The sequence below is a fragment of the Entelurus aequoreus genome, linkage group LG08 (assembly GCF_033978785.1).
Source record: "Entelurus aequoreus isolate RoL-2023_Sb linkage group LG08, RoL_Eaeq_v1.1, whole genome shotgun sequence".
Lineage (NCBI taxonomy): Eukaryota > Metazoa > Chordata > Actinopteri > Syngnathiformes > Syngnathidae > Entelurus > Entelurus aequoreus.
This window is the reverse complement of record NC_084738.1, coordinates 48448464-48467835: the sequence shown is the minus strand read 5'-3', so window position 1 is coordinate 48467835 and position 19372 is coordinate 48448464. Positions and strand designations below refer to the sequence as shown.

The window sequence follows — 19372 nt, the reverse complement described above, 5'->3', positions numbered from 1 at the left end:
AATGTGGACTCGTCAGACCACAGAACACTTTTCCACTTTGCATGAGTCCATCTTAGATGATCTCGGGCCCAGAGAAGCCTGTGGCGTGTCTGGATGTTGTTGATAAATGGCTTCCGCTTTGCATAGTAGAGCTTTAACTTGCACTTACAGATGTAGTGACAAGCTGTATTTAGTGACTAAGGCTGCAGCTAACGATTATTTTTCTATCGATTAATCTATAGATTATTTTTTCGATTAATCGGTTAATCTATAGATTATTTTTTCCGATTAATCTATAGATTATTTTTCCTTTTACCGATTATTTTTTTATTCAAAATGAAGATGAAAAAATAAATGTAGGCCCGTTTTTTCAAAAGGCATGGCTTTTATTTACAAAAAAAAAGAAGTATGGCCACTCAGTCAACATTGACAACAACATGACTAAATATTCTGTAACAATGTAAACATTTAAAACTTTTAACATTTAACAAAATTAAAAGTAGCTTATTTGCTTTTTAATGTGCAAATATAAAAGTCAACATCCAGTGCAAATCTTAATATTCTGCAATAGTATAAGCATTTCAAAAGTAAAAGTATTGCTTATTTTACTTTAAAATGTGCAAAAATAAAGATAAACATCCAGTACAAAAAAAAGTGCAAAACAAAATATTCTGTAACAACAGTGTAAACATTTCAACAAAAGTGAAAGTATTGCTTATTTGCTAAAATGTGCAAAAATAAAGATAAACATCCAATACAAAAAAGTGCCAATCTAAATATTCTGGAGCACTGCAAACATTAAGTATTGCTTTTAAAATGTGCAAAATAAACATCCAGTCCAACACAGTACACAATAACCAATTCTACTCATTCCAGTGAGTGACTAACAGTTGTAATGAAGAAAGGTTAGCATGTGTACATGTTTGGTTCTTTTCTTGTTTACAATATTCCCAGCAGCTGAAAATAGGCGCTCAGAAGGGGTCGATGTGGCTGGAACTGAGAGGTAATTAGCCTTCACCTCAAGCCAGGACTGCGAGTGAGCTGAGCTGCAGTTTATATTTCTAGAAGGTCAACGGGCTCATAGTGATGTTACTAGTAGTTGACTGGGAGGTGTTTATTATGATTTGGGGAGAGTCCGCTGCCTGATGCTCACCTGCTAAACACCTATCTGCTCCACGCTGAAGCGCTGACTACATGCGCTCTGAATACACACTGCTGATTGGCTGATAATGCTTTGTGTGTACCAATCAGATGGTTGTGTGGGTGGGACAATGCTGCGTGTGTACCAATCAGGTGGTTGTGTGGGTGGGACAATGCTGCGTGCTGAGACAGAGGCAGAAGAGCGAAGCAGCTTGTTAAGACTTTAGCAGCTAAAGTTAGCTTTAGCTTAGAAACTCGTTCGGTACACCCCCGTACCGAACCGAAAGCCCCGTACCGAAACGGTTCAATACAAAACACGTACCGTTACACCCCTAGCAGATACAAATGACACATTCATGTTTTTGTGTAATGATGACAACGTATGCTCGCGCGGACGATTGACTAGTTGATGGTTTTCTTTTCAAATGTTCGTTCATAGCCGTTGTGCTGCTATGATAGGCCATTTCCGCTCGACACAGTGTGCATACAACAACATTATTAGGCCGTTTATTGAAATACTCCCACACTTTTGACCACTTTTGGCATGCTTTTCCCCCCCCGCTCGCACCGCTCGCATCGTCTGCTTTGCGGTCCGCCATGACGGTAGTGTGACGTAAATATGCGACGCGTCGACGCACAAAAACGGCGTCGACGTATTTACGTAACCGATGACGTCGACTACGTCGACGCGTCGTTTCAGCCTTATTAGTGACAGTGGTTTTCTGAAGTGTTCCTGAGCCCATGTGGTGATATCCTTTAGAGATTGATGTCGGTTTTTGATACAGTGCCGTCTGAGGGATCGAAGGTCACGGTCATTCAATGCCGCTTACGTGGAGTGATTTCTCCAGATTCTCTGAACCTTTTGATGATATTATGGACCGTAGATGTTGAAATCATGCAATTGCACTTTGAGAAACGTTGTTCTTAAACTGTTAAACTACTTGCTCACGCAGTTGTGGACAAAGGGGTGTACCTCGCCCCATCCTTTCTTGCGAAAGACTGAGCATTTTTTGGGAAGCTGTTTTTATACCCAATCATGGCACCCACCTGTTCCCAATTAGCCTGCACACCTGTGGGATGTTCCAAATAAGTGTTTGATGAGCATTCCTCAACTTTATCAGTATTTATTGCCACCTTTCCCAACTTCTTTGTCACGTGTTGCTGGCATCAAATTCTTAAGTTAATGATTATTTGCAAAAAAAATAAAATGTTTATCAGTTTGAACATCAAATATGTTGTCTTTGTAGCATATTCAACTGAATATGGGTTGAAAATTATTTGCAAATCATTGTATTCCATTTATATTTACATTTAACACAATTTCACAACTCATATGGAAACGGGGTTTGTATGATTATTACACTTGCTCCTGTAAAATGAGTGACAGTTTAGGACGTTGCACTAAACTTGTGACATACTCGCATGGCTGTGGTAGTTGTGACCCCAAGATGCAGGAGACAGGAGGATGATGTGCAGGTAAGACAATTATTTAATTATATTCAACACAGGATGAGCAGTCATGCACACAGCATGCAGCTAACAGTCAGTAACAGAAACAATCCTCAAGCCCTGATGAAAGGGCAAGGCAGGCATTTATAGAAGGCAGCTGATTGACAACCACTACCAGCTGTGGCCAGGCTGCCAATCAGCGGCAGGTGAGGGAAAAAAGCGCTCAGAAAGACATGTAGGAAAAGGAACGAAAAATAAAAGCGCTACACAGGAAATAAACACAGACGAAGGAGAAATAAGACATGATGTGACAGATCGTCACAAAACTATTATTCAAACAAAGCCATTGAGTTAAACTCTAAAAACTGTATTGTACATGACAAATTGAGGTCAAGTATGTGCTTAATGTCATTTTAGGTTAAGATGAGTGTACTATTTATTATTGTACAAGACACGGACAAACCCAAACAAACCATGTGCAGATAGGAGGTACCCCAAACATACAAGCAAACAACTGTACTTATAGAACACCTTCATACATGTTTGTAGTAGAAAACCATTGCCATCTCAAGAAAAATGTGTAGAAGGTGAAATTCTCTCCCAGAAGCAATAGACATTCTTTAAAAAAAATCTAATGTCACAGGGAATGTTCATTGAAATAAATGTTGAGGCTTCTTCTTTATCTTATTGAATATTTCAGTGAGCAGACTAAGGGGTCCACAAGGTCACACACCCTTCTTTAGCAACATGCTCGTGTTGCAGAAATACAGTATGGCCATAAATAATAGCACAGCCAAACATTAGTCTTTTAACACAAACCAGTGGAACTTAAATCACTGAACACAGACCACAATTTTTCAAATAGAAAATAGTGAAAATAGACAATGGACTTTCTAGGGTCTCATGTAACCTACTCATCAATCGTTACACTGGCCTTGGTCTCACTGCTGGCGGCCGATATCACCAGCCATCAGATAAATTCATTTATTTTACTTTTTTAAGGATGGGTGCCTTTCACACTTGAACTGTTCCAATTCCCAGTACCTAGGACTCAATACCAGTACTCAAAAGGTACCAATTTGCACTACTTTTGTGTGTGTTCACGTGGTAATCAATGTTTATTTGTTTAATAAAACATTATTATTAATTTAACATTAAACACTGAGCTGATCATAATTACAGTGCTGTCCAGTTGTTATTTCTTGTTTTCTTACACTTCTAATTTGAAAAAATGCATTAATTTCAGTTTGTCCTGGGTGTGTTATTATAGACCAGGGGTAGGGAACCTATGGCTCTCGAGCCAGATGTGGCTCTTTTGATGACTGCATCTGGCGCTCAGATAAATCTTAGCTGACACTGCTTAACACGATAAGTAATGAATAATTCCGCTGGTAATCACAGTGTAAAAATAACGTTCAAAATATAAAACATTCTCATGCATTTTAATCCATTCATCCGTTTTGTACCGCACCTGTTCAAGAAGTCGTATTAATGGTAAGAAGTATTTTATTTATTATTGTTAACTTCAGAATAACAGTGTTATTAAAAAGAATAATAGACTTATTATACTCTAAAAATGTTGGTCTTACTTAAAAATGCACGCATTTAGTTGTATTCAGTGTTAAAAAATATTATATGGCTCTCACGGAAATATATTTTATATTTGGCTTTCATGGCTCTCTCAGCCAAAAAGGTTACCGACCCCTGCTATAGACTATAGGATTTGCCATTAAAGGGGAACTGCACTTTTTGGGGAATTTTGCCTATCGTTCACAATCATTATGAAAGATATGACGATGGATGTATTTTTTATGCATTCTAAATATTAAATAAATGCGATCAAAAGCCCGCTCACAATGGAGCTTATGGAAGCCCCTCTATTCAGCCCTTAAAAAACACCCAAACACCTCCATTAAAGTTGTATTTACATGATATAAAAATAGATGTAGTGTAGTAACAGGCACTTATAATTTATAATAACATTTAATATTAACGCATTTTGACCATTTTAAGCATATGCGGCACATTATTTCAAAATCGCATCACCAAGTTTGCTTCTTTTTTTTTTTTTTAAACAGCATCACTGTATATTACTCACTGCAGACTTCATGAGAGCCAACAAACATAATAAAACATCACTTACTGTGCAAGGTCTACTGTCATTAGGATGCCAACTGCTGGGATATTCATATATTCTCATTTAGATAAAGAATACTCATAATCCTCACGAAGAAAAGAGGGGTGGAATCAAGGGTCTTTTTGTGTCGTTCCTGCCATTGCCGGGTCTAATTTGGCTGTCGAAGTGTACCAGCTTTTCGGAATACGTCCTCAGCCTTCTTATATCCAGGTGAGAGGTATGATTTGTTATCACCTCACCAGTCGATCATGTCGAAATTGTACACAAGCTTGTGATCATGGCGCCGCTATAAATAGTTTGTCATTAGGACGCTGACTGCTGGGATGTTCATGTACCTTGTATTTCCATATAAAGAATGACTCATAATCCTCGCAAAGAAAAGAGGGGTGGAACCGAGCGTTGTGTTATTTTCGCCATTACCGGGTCTAAATTGGCTGTTATAGTGTGCCAACTCGTCGGATTACGTGTTTGTCCTTCTACTATCAAGGTAAAAGGTATAATTTATGATTTAGAATAAAGTTTGAGGAGCAAGGAAACGAGGAAGCAAAAAGGGGCAAAAATATGTCTTTCATAATGATTGTGAACGATAGGCAAAATTCCAAAAAAGTGCAGTTCCCCTTTAAGTTGAATGTGCCAGTCTGTGTATTGTTGAGGCCTCCTTATTACACACCTGGGGCCTCATGTATTGAGACTTCGGACTAAAAAATGGTGTACGATCAAATCCAGAAAAATAAAATAAAATAAATACAGATAGTGTGGGCACACATTAATCTAAGAACATTTATTTTGTACATCCCAATCAATGTGGAATTGTGCACATATGTTGGAGTTAAGGCTGAAACGACGCCATCGGTTACGTAAATACGTCGACGCCATTTTTGTGCGTCGACGCGTCGCATATTTACGTCACACTACCGTCATGGCGAAGCGCAAAGCAGACGATCAAAGAAGACGATGCGAGCGGTGCGAGCGAGGGGGGAAAAGCATGCCAAAAGTGGTCAAAAGTGTGGGAGTATTTCAATAAACGGCCTAATAATGTTGTTGTATGCACACTGTGTCGAGCGGAAATGGCCTATCATAGCAACACAACGGCTATGAACGAACATTTGAAAAGAAAACCATCAACTAGTCAATCTTCCGCGCGAGCATACGTTGTCATCATTACACAAAAACATGAATGTGTCATTTGTATCTGCTAGGGGTGTAACGGTACGTGTTTTGTATTGAACCGTTTCGGTACGGGGCTTACGGTTCGGTACGGGGGTGTACCGAACGAGTTTCTAAGCTAAAGCTAAAGTCTTAACAAGCTGCTTTGCTCCGTCTGCCTCTGTCTCAGCACGCAGCATTGTCCCACCCACACAACCATCTGATTGGTACACACAAAGCATTGTCAGCCAATCAGCAGTGCGTATTCAGAGCGCATGTAGTCAGCGCTTCAGCGTGGAGCAGATAGGTGTTTAGCAGGTGAGCATCAGGCAGCGGACTCTCCCCAAATGATAATAAACACCTCCCAGTCAACTACTAGTAACATCACTATGAGCCCGTTGACCTTCTAGAAACTTAAACTGCAGCTCAGCTCACTCGAAGTCCTGGCTTGAGGTGAAGGCTAATTACCTCTCAGTTCCAGCCACATCGACCCCTTCTGAGCGCCTATTTTCAGCTGCTGGGAATATTGTAAACAAGAAAAGAACCAAAGCATGTAGACATGCTAACCTTTCTTCATTACAACTGTTAGTCACTCACTGGAATGAGTAGAATTGGTTATTGTGTACTGTGTTGGACTGGATGTTTATTTTGCACATTTTAAAAGCAATACTTAATGTTTACAGTGCTCCAGAATATTTAGATTGGCACTTTTTTGTATTGGATGTTTATCTTTATTTTTGCACATTTTAGCAAATAAGCAATACTTTCACTTTTGTTGAAATGTTTACACTGTTGTTACAGAATATTTCGTTTTGCACTTTTTTGTATTGGATGTTTATCTTTATTTTTGCATATTTTAAAAGCAATACTTAATGTTTACAGTGCTCCAGAATATTTAGATTGGCACTTTTTTGTATTTGATGTTTATCTTTATTTTTGCACATTTTAGCAAATAAGCAATACTTTCACTTTTGTTGAAATGTTTACACTGTTGTTACAGAATATTTCGTTTTGCACTTTTTTGTATTGGATGTTTATCTTTATTTTTGCACATTTTAAAGCAAAATAAGCAATACTTTTACTTTTGAAATGCTTATACTATTGCAGAATATTAAGATTTGCACTGGATGTTGACTTTTATATTTGCACATTAAAAAGCAAATAAGCTACTTTTAATTTTGTTAAATATTAAAAGTTTTAAATGTTTACATTGTTACAGAATATTTAGTCATGTTGTTGTCAATGTTGACTGAGTGGCCATACTTCTTTTTTTTTGTAAATAAAAGCCATGCCTTTTGAAAAAACGGGCCTACATTTATTTTTTCATCTTCATTTTGAATAAAAAAATAATCGGTAAAAGGAAAAACAATCTATAGATTAATCGAAAAAATAATCTATAGATTAACCGATTAATCGAAAAAAATAATCTATAGATTAATCGATAGAAAAATATTCGTTAGCTGCAGCCTTAGTTGGAGTGGTTGGGCCACTCTCTGTCTTCATCCCCATTTAAATACACAAATCATATTAAAATTAGTCATGTGCCTGAGATGCCGTACTGTCTACAGTCAGAAAACGATAATGAGCAAAATGGTTAAAAAGAAGAATTTGAGCAACATTGTAAAAAGTACTGTATTCCGCTATTGTTGCAACTTGGTGCAGCAGTAAATGCTTGAGGAAAAAGGTGTGGTTTAGTATTTCACACTTTACGCACAGGTTTTTAACATGGTTATACTTTGTTAACAAAGACAATCATGGGCTTGTTTGAAAGATTTTAAGATGTAGTTTAACCAGAAAAACAGCAAGTCACTAACTTTAACCACTGACTTGTAATGATACTGAAAAGACGAGATACATAATTTAGGGGGCACTTACAGTATGCTCAATGTGCATCACGGGGATTAACATTAGGACAATTACATAAATACTCCCCAAGAAGCCACAAACTGCACACAATGCCAGCTTTTAGTCTGTTTCTAACTATGCTATTGCTTAGAATTAGAGATATCCGATAATGGCTTTTTTGCCGATATCCGATATTCCGATATTGTCCAACTCTTAATTACGGATATCAACCGATACCGATATATACAGTCGTGGAATTAACACATTACTATGCCTAATTTTGTTGTGATGCCCCGCTGGATGCATTAAACAATGTAACAAGGTTTTCCAAAATAAATCAACTCAAGTTATGGAAAAAAATGCCAACATGGCACTGCCATATTTATTATTGAAGTCACAAAGTGCGTTATTTTTTTTAACACGCCTCAAAACAGCAGCTTGGAATTTGGGACATGCTCTCCCTGAGAGAGCATGAGAAGGTTATGGTGGGCGGGGTTGGGGGGGGGGGTTGAGGTGGGGGAGGGTATAGGGTAGCGGGGGGTGTATATTGCAGCGTCACGGAGGAGTTAGTGCTGCAAGTGGTTCTGGGTATTTGTTCTGTTGTGTTTATGTTGTGTTACGGTGCGGATGTTCTCCCGAAATGTGTTTGTCATTCTTGTTTGGTGTGGGTTCACAGTGTGGCGCATATTTGTAACAGTGTTAAAGTTGTTTATACGGCCACAGTCAGTGTGATCTGTATGGCTGTTGATCAAGTATGCCTTGCATTCACTTGTGTGTGTGAAAAGCCGTAGATATTATGTGATTGGGCCGGCACGCAAAGGCAGTGCCTTTAAGGTTTATTGGCGCTCTGTACTTCTCCCTACTTCCATGTACACAGCGGCGTTTTAAAAAGTCATAAATTTTACTTTTTGAAACAGATACCGATAATTTCCGATATTACATTTTAAAGCATTTATCGGTCGATAATATCGGCAGTCCGATATTATCGGACATCCCTACTTAGAATAGTGGTTCTCAAACTTTCTCCACCAAGTACCATCTCAGAAAATACTTGGCTATCCAAGTACCACCATAATGACCAACATTAGCTTAGTAGGCCTACATATTCATTAAAAACAAGGCATGGGTTTCATTTAGCAAGTATATTTAATATTTTTGGCCACTGTAACATTACACACAGTTTGAACAGTAACTCCGTGTTTGAATTAGGATTGTACGGTATACCGGTCTCTGATGTGCACATCAATCATTCCGAGGAGTAATTGTTTGACATTTCTTTATTTAAACAGTTACCCAGCCTCACTTCTGTGTGTTGCCAAAATATCCACAGCATGTAGAAATGTGCGTGAGGCACGGCACATTTCTACGTTGAGTTCACTCTTGATACATCTCAACATTCTCTGGAAAAAGTGCGTACACCAGGTTTTTGTGCGTACCAATGCTTAATACATTAGGCCCCAGGTGTTTGATTGTAACGTGCATATTAGTTGTAGTTTTTGATGACCAAATTTGGAGTTGTTGAAATTACCATGAACAATTGTAATCAGTAGCATGTATTCAGTTTTCAAATAATATTTTCCCCAAAATGTTTTCCCCAGTAATACCATCTCGGTTATCATATAGTCAGACATTGCACGTAACAAAGTAGTCTGTAAACTTGCGTATCATTCCGCGAAAATCAAATGCCTAGATAAAGAATCCCAAGTGTTGTTGTGGTATTACTAAACTGTCTGAGTCCACCTGTGTTGGTAAAGTGTCTTTATTACAAAACATGCCTGTGTTAGCCTGCTCTCAACTCCATACGAGGAAGTCATTCTCCCCAAGCTCTGTCACCCCTCTATGATGTCATCACTGGTTCAATCTGCAGTTCAATCAAGCCAGACAAAAAGTCTCACCTAAAATACTTTAATTATTGAGTACGGATGCAAAATAATATACCTAGTTAGCACTTGCGACTTTGTGAAGTGAATTATATAGCGCTTTTCTCTAGTGACTCAAAGCGCTTTTACATAGTGAAACCCAATATCTAAGTTACATTTAAACCAGTGTGGGTGGCACTGGGAGCAGGTGGATAAAGTGTCTTGCCCAAGGACACAACGGCAGTGACTAGGATGGAAGTGGGGATCGAACCTGGAACCCTCAAGTTGCTGGCACGGCCACTCTACCAACCGAGCTATACCGCTCCACTGCACTTTGATAAAGATGAGAAACACTACCTCTCCCATCCACTCATCGCAGTCTTCGCAAAAACAATCTTCAATTAAGGTCAAATAAATGTTAAATGATCATCTATACTTTACATTCATAATCAAATGGGTGAAATTGATTTCTATTTAGATTTTTTTCTTATGGTAAACATTCTGATTTCCACTTTGGTACCACTATATTTGACTTTAGAGGTTCCACTGCACTTAGTCTTGGATAGTGTTGTCTGTCTTACCTGGTATTAAGCTGATCAGCCAAAGAGTGACCAGAAGGTTCACTGGGATCATGATGGCCCAGTTCTGAATCAGTCCCTGTCAAAGAGTGGGTGAAGACCAATCATTAGAATACAATAGTATTTAAATCCTATTTTTATCCATCCATCCATCCATTTTCTACTGCTTATTCCCTTCGGGGTCGCGGGGGGCGCTTATTTTAAAATAAGAGATATGTTTGAATTGTGACATTCACTATTTTCTTTTTCATTTGAATCATATGTGATTCTCCTCCCATCCCAGAATGTTCCTTCACCTGACCAGCAGCTGTCTTTGCACACAAACCCTGTGTCTCCTGATCACCTGCTCCTCATTACTCAGCAGTCTCCCAGTGCAGCCTTGCCTCCTGTCGTAAGACATCTATGTTTTTCATTCATTATTTCCTCCTTTTGGTTTTATGTGTTTATAGCAGCTTCCATTAAATGTTTTCAAAAAGTCCATGAGCTACAAGTTTTAGAACCTGAGTGATAAGCAGATCCAGCTCGAGTGAAGAACTAAGGACCTGATTTACTAAGATCCAAATACCTTGTGCTAAACAGCGAGTGCAATCTATAAAAGAGTGTGCATGTACTACTAGTGGGCGTATTGTGTGTGAGTCACTAAGACTGCGTGTGCAATTCAAAAGTGGTGCAGACCGCCTTATTTAAATGAGGATTTTGCATGTACTACACGGATCATCACCAAAGAGACACGCTCCTTTATTACACATACATGTTATCATGCACCTACTGGGGACGGCGTGGCGCGGTTGGGAGAGTGGCTGTGTCAGCAATCTGAGGGTTCCTGGTTCAATCCCCACCTTCTACCAACCTCGTCATGTCCGTTATGTCCTTCAGCAAGACACTTGTGGCTTGTGCAGCCCTTTGAGACACTTGTGATTTAGGGCTATATAAATAAACATTGATTGACTTCACCCTTGCTCCTGATGGGTCGTGGTTAGGGCCTTGCATGGCAGCTCTAACCATCAGTGTGTGAATGTGTGTGTGAATGGGTGCATGTGGAAATAGTGTCAAAGCGCTTTGAGTACCTTGAAGGTAGAACAGCGCTATACAAGTATAACCCATTTACTTGTGGCGTTATGCTATGTTTTCAAACAAGCAGGTGACATCTACCACTTTTTATGGGCATTTTAGAAGCAGCCGTGCAGCGTATCTATTTATTTATTTTTTTTCATAAAGAAATACAATCATGTGTGCTTACGGACTGTATCCCTGCAGACTGTATTGATCTATATTGATATATAATGTATATATTGTGTTTTTTATGTTGATTTAATTTTTTTTTAAAAATTAACAATTTTTTTTATTTTTTATTTCTTGCGCGGCCCGGTACCAATCGGTCCGCGGACCGGCCCGGTGGTTGGGGACCACTGCCTTAAGTCATCCAGCAGCAATAAAAATTATAAGAGAGTGTTGCTGAGTAGACAATACGTCTAATATTTTTTATTTCTGACTGTCCAAATATGTTGAAACGTACACGTGGGAAGGAATATTCTCTGTCCACCGTCTTTGTAGCGCGAACACTCCTCTCTCACAGCCACGTCAGTTTGTGCGTCCTTTTGAAACGTGCTAAATAAAACGCAAAATAGTGCTCGCAAAACGGTGGTGAGTGTTGATACATGACTTTACGCGTGCTGAATATTTATATTTGCATTTTCTCGTTCCAGTATTTTAATGATCGTTTTAATGATCAGCATATATACTGCATATTAATAAAGACAGAGGCGCAAAATGGATTGCACGACTTATTCTGCTCCCCTTAGAGAGGCAATCCACTTTACACACGTTTAGTAGATCAGCTTTGCGTGTGCTATCAAGTTTGCATGTTTTAGTACACGCAAACATTTAGTAATTCAGGCCCTTAACATTATGAAGCAGTATTGCTCACTGCTAAACAAGAAATTTCAAAGTTGACCAACCTCAATAAATCAATCAATCAATCAATCAATCAATCAAGCAAGGTTTATTTGTACAGCGCCTCACAACATCACAATGATGCACAAAGTGCTTTACATGACAAGTAAGTTAAAAGCAAGTAAAAATATATTAAAACAGTTTAAAAATGTTTCATACCTAAAAACATTTACGGCAATTGTTTGTTAAAAGGCAATTTAAACAAGCATGTTTTCAGTTGAGATTTAAAAACTTCCAGCTCTGTAATGGCTCACAACTCAGGAGGGAGTGTGTTCCATAACTTGGGTGCAGATGCGGTAAAAGAATGATCACCTCATTTTTTTATTATAGTGCTTAGTACTTGCAAAGATGTGTGCAAAAGTGAGCGCAGATTCCTGGGTGTGTGGCGAACAGTTAAAATGTCATCCAAGTGTATGGCCTTTTTTTAATATCTCAATATTTTTAGGCCATATCGCGATACACGATATATATCTGGATATTTTGCCTTAGCCTTGAATGAACACTTGATGCATATAATCACAGCAGTATGATGATTCTATGTGTCTACATTAAAACATTCTTGTTCATACTGCATTAATGTATGCTACTTTCAAACTTTCATGCAGAGAGGGAAATCACAACTAAGTCAATTTACCAAAAGTGTATTCATTAAACAGTTATCAAGGAGTGGCACAAAAATTCATGTCATTTCCAAAACAGAAAGTGCAAAATTGTCAGTCATTTTAAAACAAGCTATTAGTGCACTTTTGTGCATGATGTCTCTAAGATGACAAATCAAAACAACACTAAATTAAAGTGCGCTTTTTGTACAGAACGCCACTACAATAGTTTCAAACAAATAAAGTAATGTACATGCTGTCACACAAGATATTTCAATAAGTGTCAAATAAAAATTAGCTGCATAATAGGAAATCAAATAGTGTAGGTCCTTCGCTATGTGGTAGGTTCCTGCGGACGTTATCTCTTTTGTTGTTGACTATTTTTTTCATACGGTGTTGATCTGGAAATGTTTGCTGCGGCATTTTGATGGTGTGGGCGTGTGGCACCGAATGGAGATGTTGACATGCGGAGTAAGCACTCTTCATTCTCTAGCAGGTGACTTTTCAAATGATGCTACAAATTAGCAGTGATGCTACTTTTTGTAGCAATGCTTTTTCCCCGCACTTGACAAATTACGGTTGTCTGTTCGACATATTCCCACTTGAAGCCAAACCACCGCCAGACAATGGACCTCCTGCTGTTTTTCTTGGGAATTAATTCTTCCTTCATTTGTTACCAGATTCGCACCTTCTTTCTCTCGTATTACCACTCGCACCACAGCTAACTTCAGCCATGCTGCTACCTCTCTGCTGTGCGAGGGCGTATACGTATGACGTGACAGTATGTGACGTATGTAAGAAGGTGCGCTTGCTGTCTGTGAGACGGACAGACAAGAAAGAGTGGGAAGAGCCTGCAGTGTAATGTCCGCAGCTAAAAGCAACTGCGTGAGAACGTATACTCCAATATCACGATATAGTCATTTTCTATATCACACAGAGACAAACCCGCGATATATCGCGTATATCGATATATCGCCCAGCCCTACATCCAAGTATGCTGGGGCCAGACCCCTGATGGCCTTAAATACAAAAATAAAGATTTTGACATATATTCTAAAACATACTGGAAGCCAATGGAGAGCAAAGATAACCAGGGTAATATGGGCACGTTTTGGAGCATTAATAAGGAGGCGAGCAACTGCACTTTGTACTAACCGCGACTTGTGAAGGAGTGACTAATTTAGTCCACAAGAGGGCATTACAGTAGTCCAATCTGGACTTCTCGATTTACAGCCACAACCTTCTGCTATAAAAGTGCTATACATGATGTCTAATCTAGCATAAACTTTTACCAACGCAGACTACTAGTTCAGTGGGTCAAAAGCTGCAGTAGCTACTATACCGCCGTTATCATAGGTCACAGCTTGCAAATGGAGTGATTTTTAGAAGGTTTTTCGGTGGAATAGATGTATCCCATTAGCTTCATTGTTTATTCTCATACTAGCTGTTTTCTGCACAAAAAATGAAAGATGTTTGTTCTTGTCTCACTTAAGGACTGTGAATGATAGGCTCTTGCAGTGCAGTTTGTCCTTTAAGCAAAAGCTATTTAAATCCCCAAATTGTTATTGAATTGCATGACAGACTCGTTTGAAAAGTGAAAACCACAGTTGTTAAAAGCTGTTGAGTACCGGTAGTCTGCTATGGTGACCAGTGGATGGGCATCTTTCATTACGAACACATTTTTCTTTTAAATATGAAACTCTCAGGTTGATGGTTCAATAGTGTCTGGAGACAAACACAATGCAAACTGTCATTCAAGCCTGAAAAGCAAAGTCACAACAATACAATGAAGCAGCTCACACTTCAGTGTAACTACAGTAATAATGAGCTGCTGAGTGATGTGATTGACACCAGAGAGCGGCAGACTATTTACATCTGGCTTGTATATCAGTGCCTAAATATTGATAAAACGCCAATATCTGTGCTACTGGATCTGAACAAACTGTGACCATATGTAATACTTGCCCACCAAGTCAGAACCAGAATTGCCTCTTCTAGGTCACCTGCTTGCAACTAAGGTTGTCCTCATAGCTTATTGTTGTTTGCTTTGAACATCACTTTAGCTGTTTGGAAATGTACAAGAGCTATGATTTCAATATTGTGGATTTAATGAACAAATAATTTATATTAAAGATTAAAGATTAAAGTACCAATGATTGTCACACACACACTAGATGTGGTGAAATTTGTCCTCTGCATTTGTCCCATCCCCTTGGGGAGCAGTGGGCAGCAGCGGCGCCGCGCCCGGGAATCATTTTGGTGATTTAACCCCCAACTCCAACCCTATGTTGCTGAGTGCCAAGCAGGGAGGTTATGGGTCCCATTTTTATAGTCTTTGGTATGACTCGGCTGGGATTTGAACTCCAACCTACCGATCTCAGGGCGGACATGTTCCCTGTCGCCACCCTTTAGTATTATTATTCTAACTGATCTTTTCTGTAGTATCGTTATAGAATTAAGAGTGTTTTTATAATTATTTCCCCATACTGCCAATACAATAACTCAAATTTGTTAGCGCTATAGAACAGTACAGAGTATAGATTGAGAATGTCTTGAATTTATTTCATATGTGGTTTCAAACTCATTTTGAAGCTGGTTTTCTTGTACTATGTCAATATCTACACTACGGCTGCAGCAGTTATTTTTTATAATCCAGTAATCTATCCATTAGTTTGTTCGATTAATCGAGTAATCAAACAGAACATACTTAAAAACCTCAAAGTGTATTTTGGGGGAAGTAGTTGAAATATCAAAGATTTTCCTTCTGCTTGCTATAATCTTCGTTCTTGTTTTCTAATACTGTAAATGCACATCATCAACATTGAAGCTTGGACTTTAACATGTGTCATTGAGGGGAAAAAATGCAAAAACCTCTTTGTTGTTCCCCGCCACACAGATCACAGCACCCACACACCACCGCTCTCATGTGCGCTCCATGCAGTGCGCGGGTGGAAACTATGTCTGCATATTTAAAGTTCTTGGAACTCCATGCGGGTATGTATTTTATCAATTCTTATTAGTTACACTCAAACGATTAATTGAAGCAACATAATATAAATCAAAGCTTTTTTCCAATAAATTATTCTTAATCTAATCTGCAGTATATATATATCTGAGTATATATATATAATTTTTCTAAATAACATTGCTGTGATAAGGTGGCTACTTGTCAAGGGTGTACCCCGCCACCCGCCCGAATGCAGCTGGGATAGGCTCCAGCACCCCCTGTGACTCCGAGAGGGACAATCGGTAGAAAATCGAAGGATGGATGGATAAATAACATTGTTTTAGTTTTTCATAGATTCAAATATAGTTTGTTTTTATCAAACCACATTTTTAGTTAATTAATTTATACTGTCATAGTTTGCATTAATTACTGTTTTCCTCTGAGCAGAATCTTGAAGTAATAACAAGTTTAAATTTTCCTGAGGGAACTCTCCTGAAGGAATCAATAAAGTACTATCTATCTATTTATCTATCAACTAACGGTAATCTGCAGAATGCACACTGTAAAAAAAAAAAAAAAGCTTTATTTAGTATTAATGAGAAAACACTTGCCTCCCAAACACAGCAATACAATTATTTATTGTGAGAACCGCTTTCCTATTGGTTAACCTATTGTTACACGAGAATGACAGTAAAGAATGTTACATAAGTAAAGTAAGTGAAGAGTAAGAGCTTTCCCAATTAATAAAGGTTTTATGATTGCAACAGTTGGACCGAGTTTGACACACGCTTTCAAATGCCAAGAAAAACTGTTCAAAATTCGTTACAATTCTCAACTTATTCATGACAAAGCCAGGAACAAAACAAGAATTTGTATTGGAGATGACTTTGAAAGATAAAGACGATTGTAGACGGAGAAGATTTTTTCATCTGACGCCAAACTTGCTAATTTTCTCCTTGGTAGGTAAGTCAGGCATTTACGTTTTCTTATTATTTGTAATAAATGGAAATGGACATTTCGTATGTAAACTATATTGTCCAATACCGTCTATGATCTTGTCTAACAAAGCTAGTGTGTTCGTGCAACAAATGCTTAGGAGCGAAGCACCATCACACTAGTGTAATGCTTTTAGCATGCTCTCCCGGTCAATGACACATCGACATATAGGCTAACGGGGGAAAAATATGCCCGTTAGCCTGTATGTCGATGTGTCATCCAACTGACAGGGCAAAATATATTTTCGACAAATAAAACCTATGTGGATATGGGTAGTGACAGTGCCTATTTCGTTCTCAATATGCTGATACGCTGAGGAAATGGGTTGCAACATTAGCACGGCAAATAGCGGTTTCTGGTACTGTATGTGCATCAGGCACATATGGGGTGGTATTTGCTTGGCACAATATAATGCTTTACATGTAATGATTTTCTACTTTGCGTATTGACATGGTAGTAGGCTATATGATTTATGCGTAACGTTGTTTTTGCGTGATGTGGGTTGGCTCATAAAATTGCACTCTACACTGAAAGACGGTGATGTGCGTAAATGGAAGAGAATGCGTCAGGTTGGATGCAACATGGAGTTATGCTGAACGAAATGTGGCGGTAATTTTACTGTTGGCCTTGGCTTGCCATCAAAGTAGGCCTATGCGATGTATAATATATTATATATTGTTATATATAATATATTTCGATGGTGGTCCATACAGTCAAACTAGACATTTTAGCAGGGTAATGCCAACAATCTGTCCCGACTCCCGATTAAAATATTGCTGCGTAACTTTACAAATACATTTGGCTAATCGACATCAGTAAAATGTGGCATAATTACTTAGTAAACTATCTTGCAAGTAGCATAAACAAGAGAACCCTACAGTGTATGACTCATCGATTGCCATTTGACGTTCCTTGGAGTAGGTTTCCGATTCGGCTGCGTATCTGGCAACCTCAGTTATGGAGAGTGGGAGGGGACTACAGAAGTTTGACCGTGATTGCAGTACCATTTCTGGTCACATTACTACATATGGCACCTTTAAGCAGTTTCCACTATATGTATTTATTTTACTGTATATACGCAGACGTGTAATAATCGGTTTACATCTTAACCAAGATTGTGCCGATCGATCGGCCAATTTTCATAAAAAAGTATGTGATTGCCATTGCCGATTAATGCCTTTCAATGCCGATCACAAAAGCTGATCCCCTCTGGCTGATATTTTATTTATTTTTAGTCCCTCGACTGACATGGCAGCTCGCAGTTAACTGTGTATCTCCATATTCACTGTGGAGCCACTTGCTATAATAATAATCATCACTTCCATTGTGCCAAATAAACAGCATTTAAGTATCAGTATCATGTATCATTATCACTGGATCACTGGAGGATGAGGTTACCCTTTCACACTAAGTAAGAGTACAACAGGAGTAGACATGGTAATCGCTAAGATAGGAAGTAATTCCATGGACACATGGGGGCTTTGAGGGAGAAAAAACCCTGAATGCTTCAATTTTTGATCATAATTATAATCAGACAAAAACACAGAATGGCGGTGTAACAATATCAATTCAATATTTTAATTAAATCCTACTAGTGGCACTGATTTAAATCTTTTACTTTTTGCCCTTAAATACCTACAGTGTCCATGGACTTACTTCCTGTGTTTGTTAACAATAACAAAAATGACAAAAGATAATTTGATATTTAAAAATATTGAGCTAATCACTGTAGTATCGACCATATAATGACTAAGTATCATTACTTTGGATATTTGTATCAATCCGCCAAACTTTGTTTATGTTCAAGAGCTCTAGCTTGTGGTTAGTGGTTAGCATATCCTCCTATGATGGGTAGTGTAATATGTTTACTATGGAGGTGAGGATTGCTGACTCAGAAGTGGCTTTGCATTGTGGAGGGACGTTAGCCGCTCGCAAGAATGCTACATTGTATTGAGGACGCGTTTGGTCGCTTGTCGCTGTCAAATTTGTTGGCCACAGGTCAAATGTGTCATTGACATGCATTATCACAATATAACGATAGTTAAAAAGGACCTATTATGAAAAACTAACTTGTCTTACCTATTGGTAATAATAATTATAATGTGTTAGATTTATATAGCGCTTTTCTATACACTAGAAACTCAAAGCACTCGCAGAGAAGTGAGAACTCATCATTCATTGACAATCATTGGTACTTTAACTTTAAACTTCATTCACTCCACAGTCACACTTTGGTGGTGGTAAGCTACTTTGTAGACCAAGCTGCCCTGGGGTAGACTAGTACTTGTTTTTTAGTATTTATGATCTGCGTAAGTTGCGAAATTTTGAAATTTCAAACCATGGTGGCATGGCGGTGATATTTATAAAACAATCTTGCCTTCCTCCATACTTCATTTGCCCCAATTGTGATGTTTTTCCCAAGGGTGATGTCAGCGAATATTTTCATATATGGTAGAGATTTACACGAAGAACTTTGGCAGATTCCGCCATTGTAGTCGGACGCTGTAGGCACATAAATAAGACCGCCCACAAAACGGCACATCCTGAAGAGACGGTCAGAAAGCGGCTTGAAGATTGCTATCGGAATCGGCAGCATAAGACCCTGATCAGAAACAAAAAAACAAAAACGTAGAATTGACGGATAGATCTGAAGTTGATGCAGACTCTAGAGATTTAAGCGTTAAAAAAATAATACATGTATGCCCTGGCACAGCATTATCATCATTTCATTACCGAAGCAAAAA

At 38.5% G+C, this 19372-nt stretch overlaps 1 protein-coding gene across 5 annotated transcripts in view; it reads right to left on the bottom strand.

The window, feature by feature from the left end:
* Positions 1–19372, bottom strand: part of smad10a (SMAD family member 10a) — an 84369-nt gene that overhangs the window by 59710 nt on the left and 5287 nt on the right. For 4 of the 5 annotated variants that reach the window (XM_062056700.1, XM_062056697.1, XM_062056699.1 and 1 more), the window contains one exon: positions 10137–10212. The exons of the other annotated variant lie outside the window; for it this stretch is intronic. Coding sequence is in view for 3 of the 4 variants with exons in the window: in XM_062056697.1 (XP_061912681.1) it covers positions 10137–10212 (76 nt within the window). In the remaining variant the exon portion in view is untranslated. The remainder of the gene's footprint in view (positions 1–10136; positions 10213–19372) is intronic. 5 annotated transcript variants of the gene reach the window in all.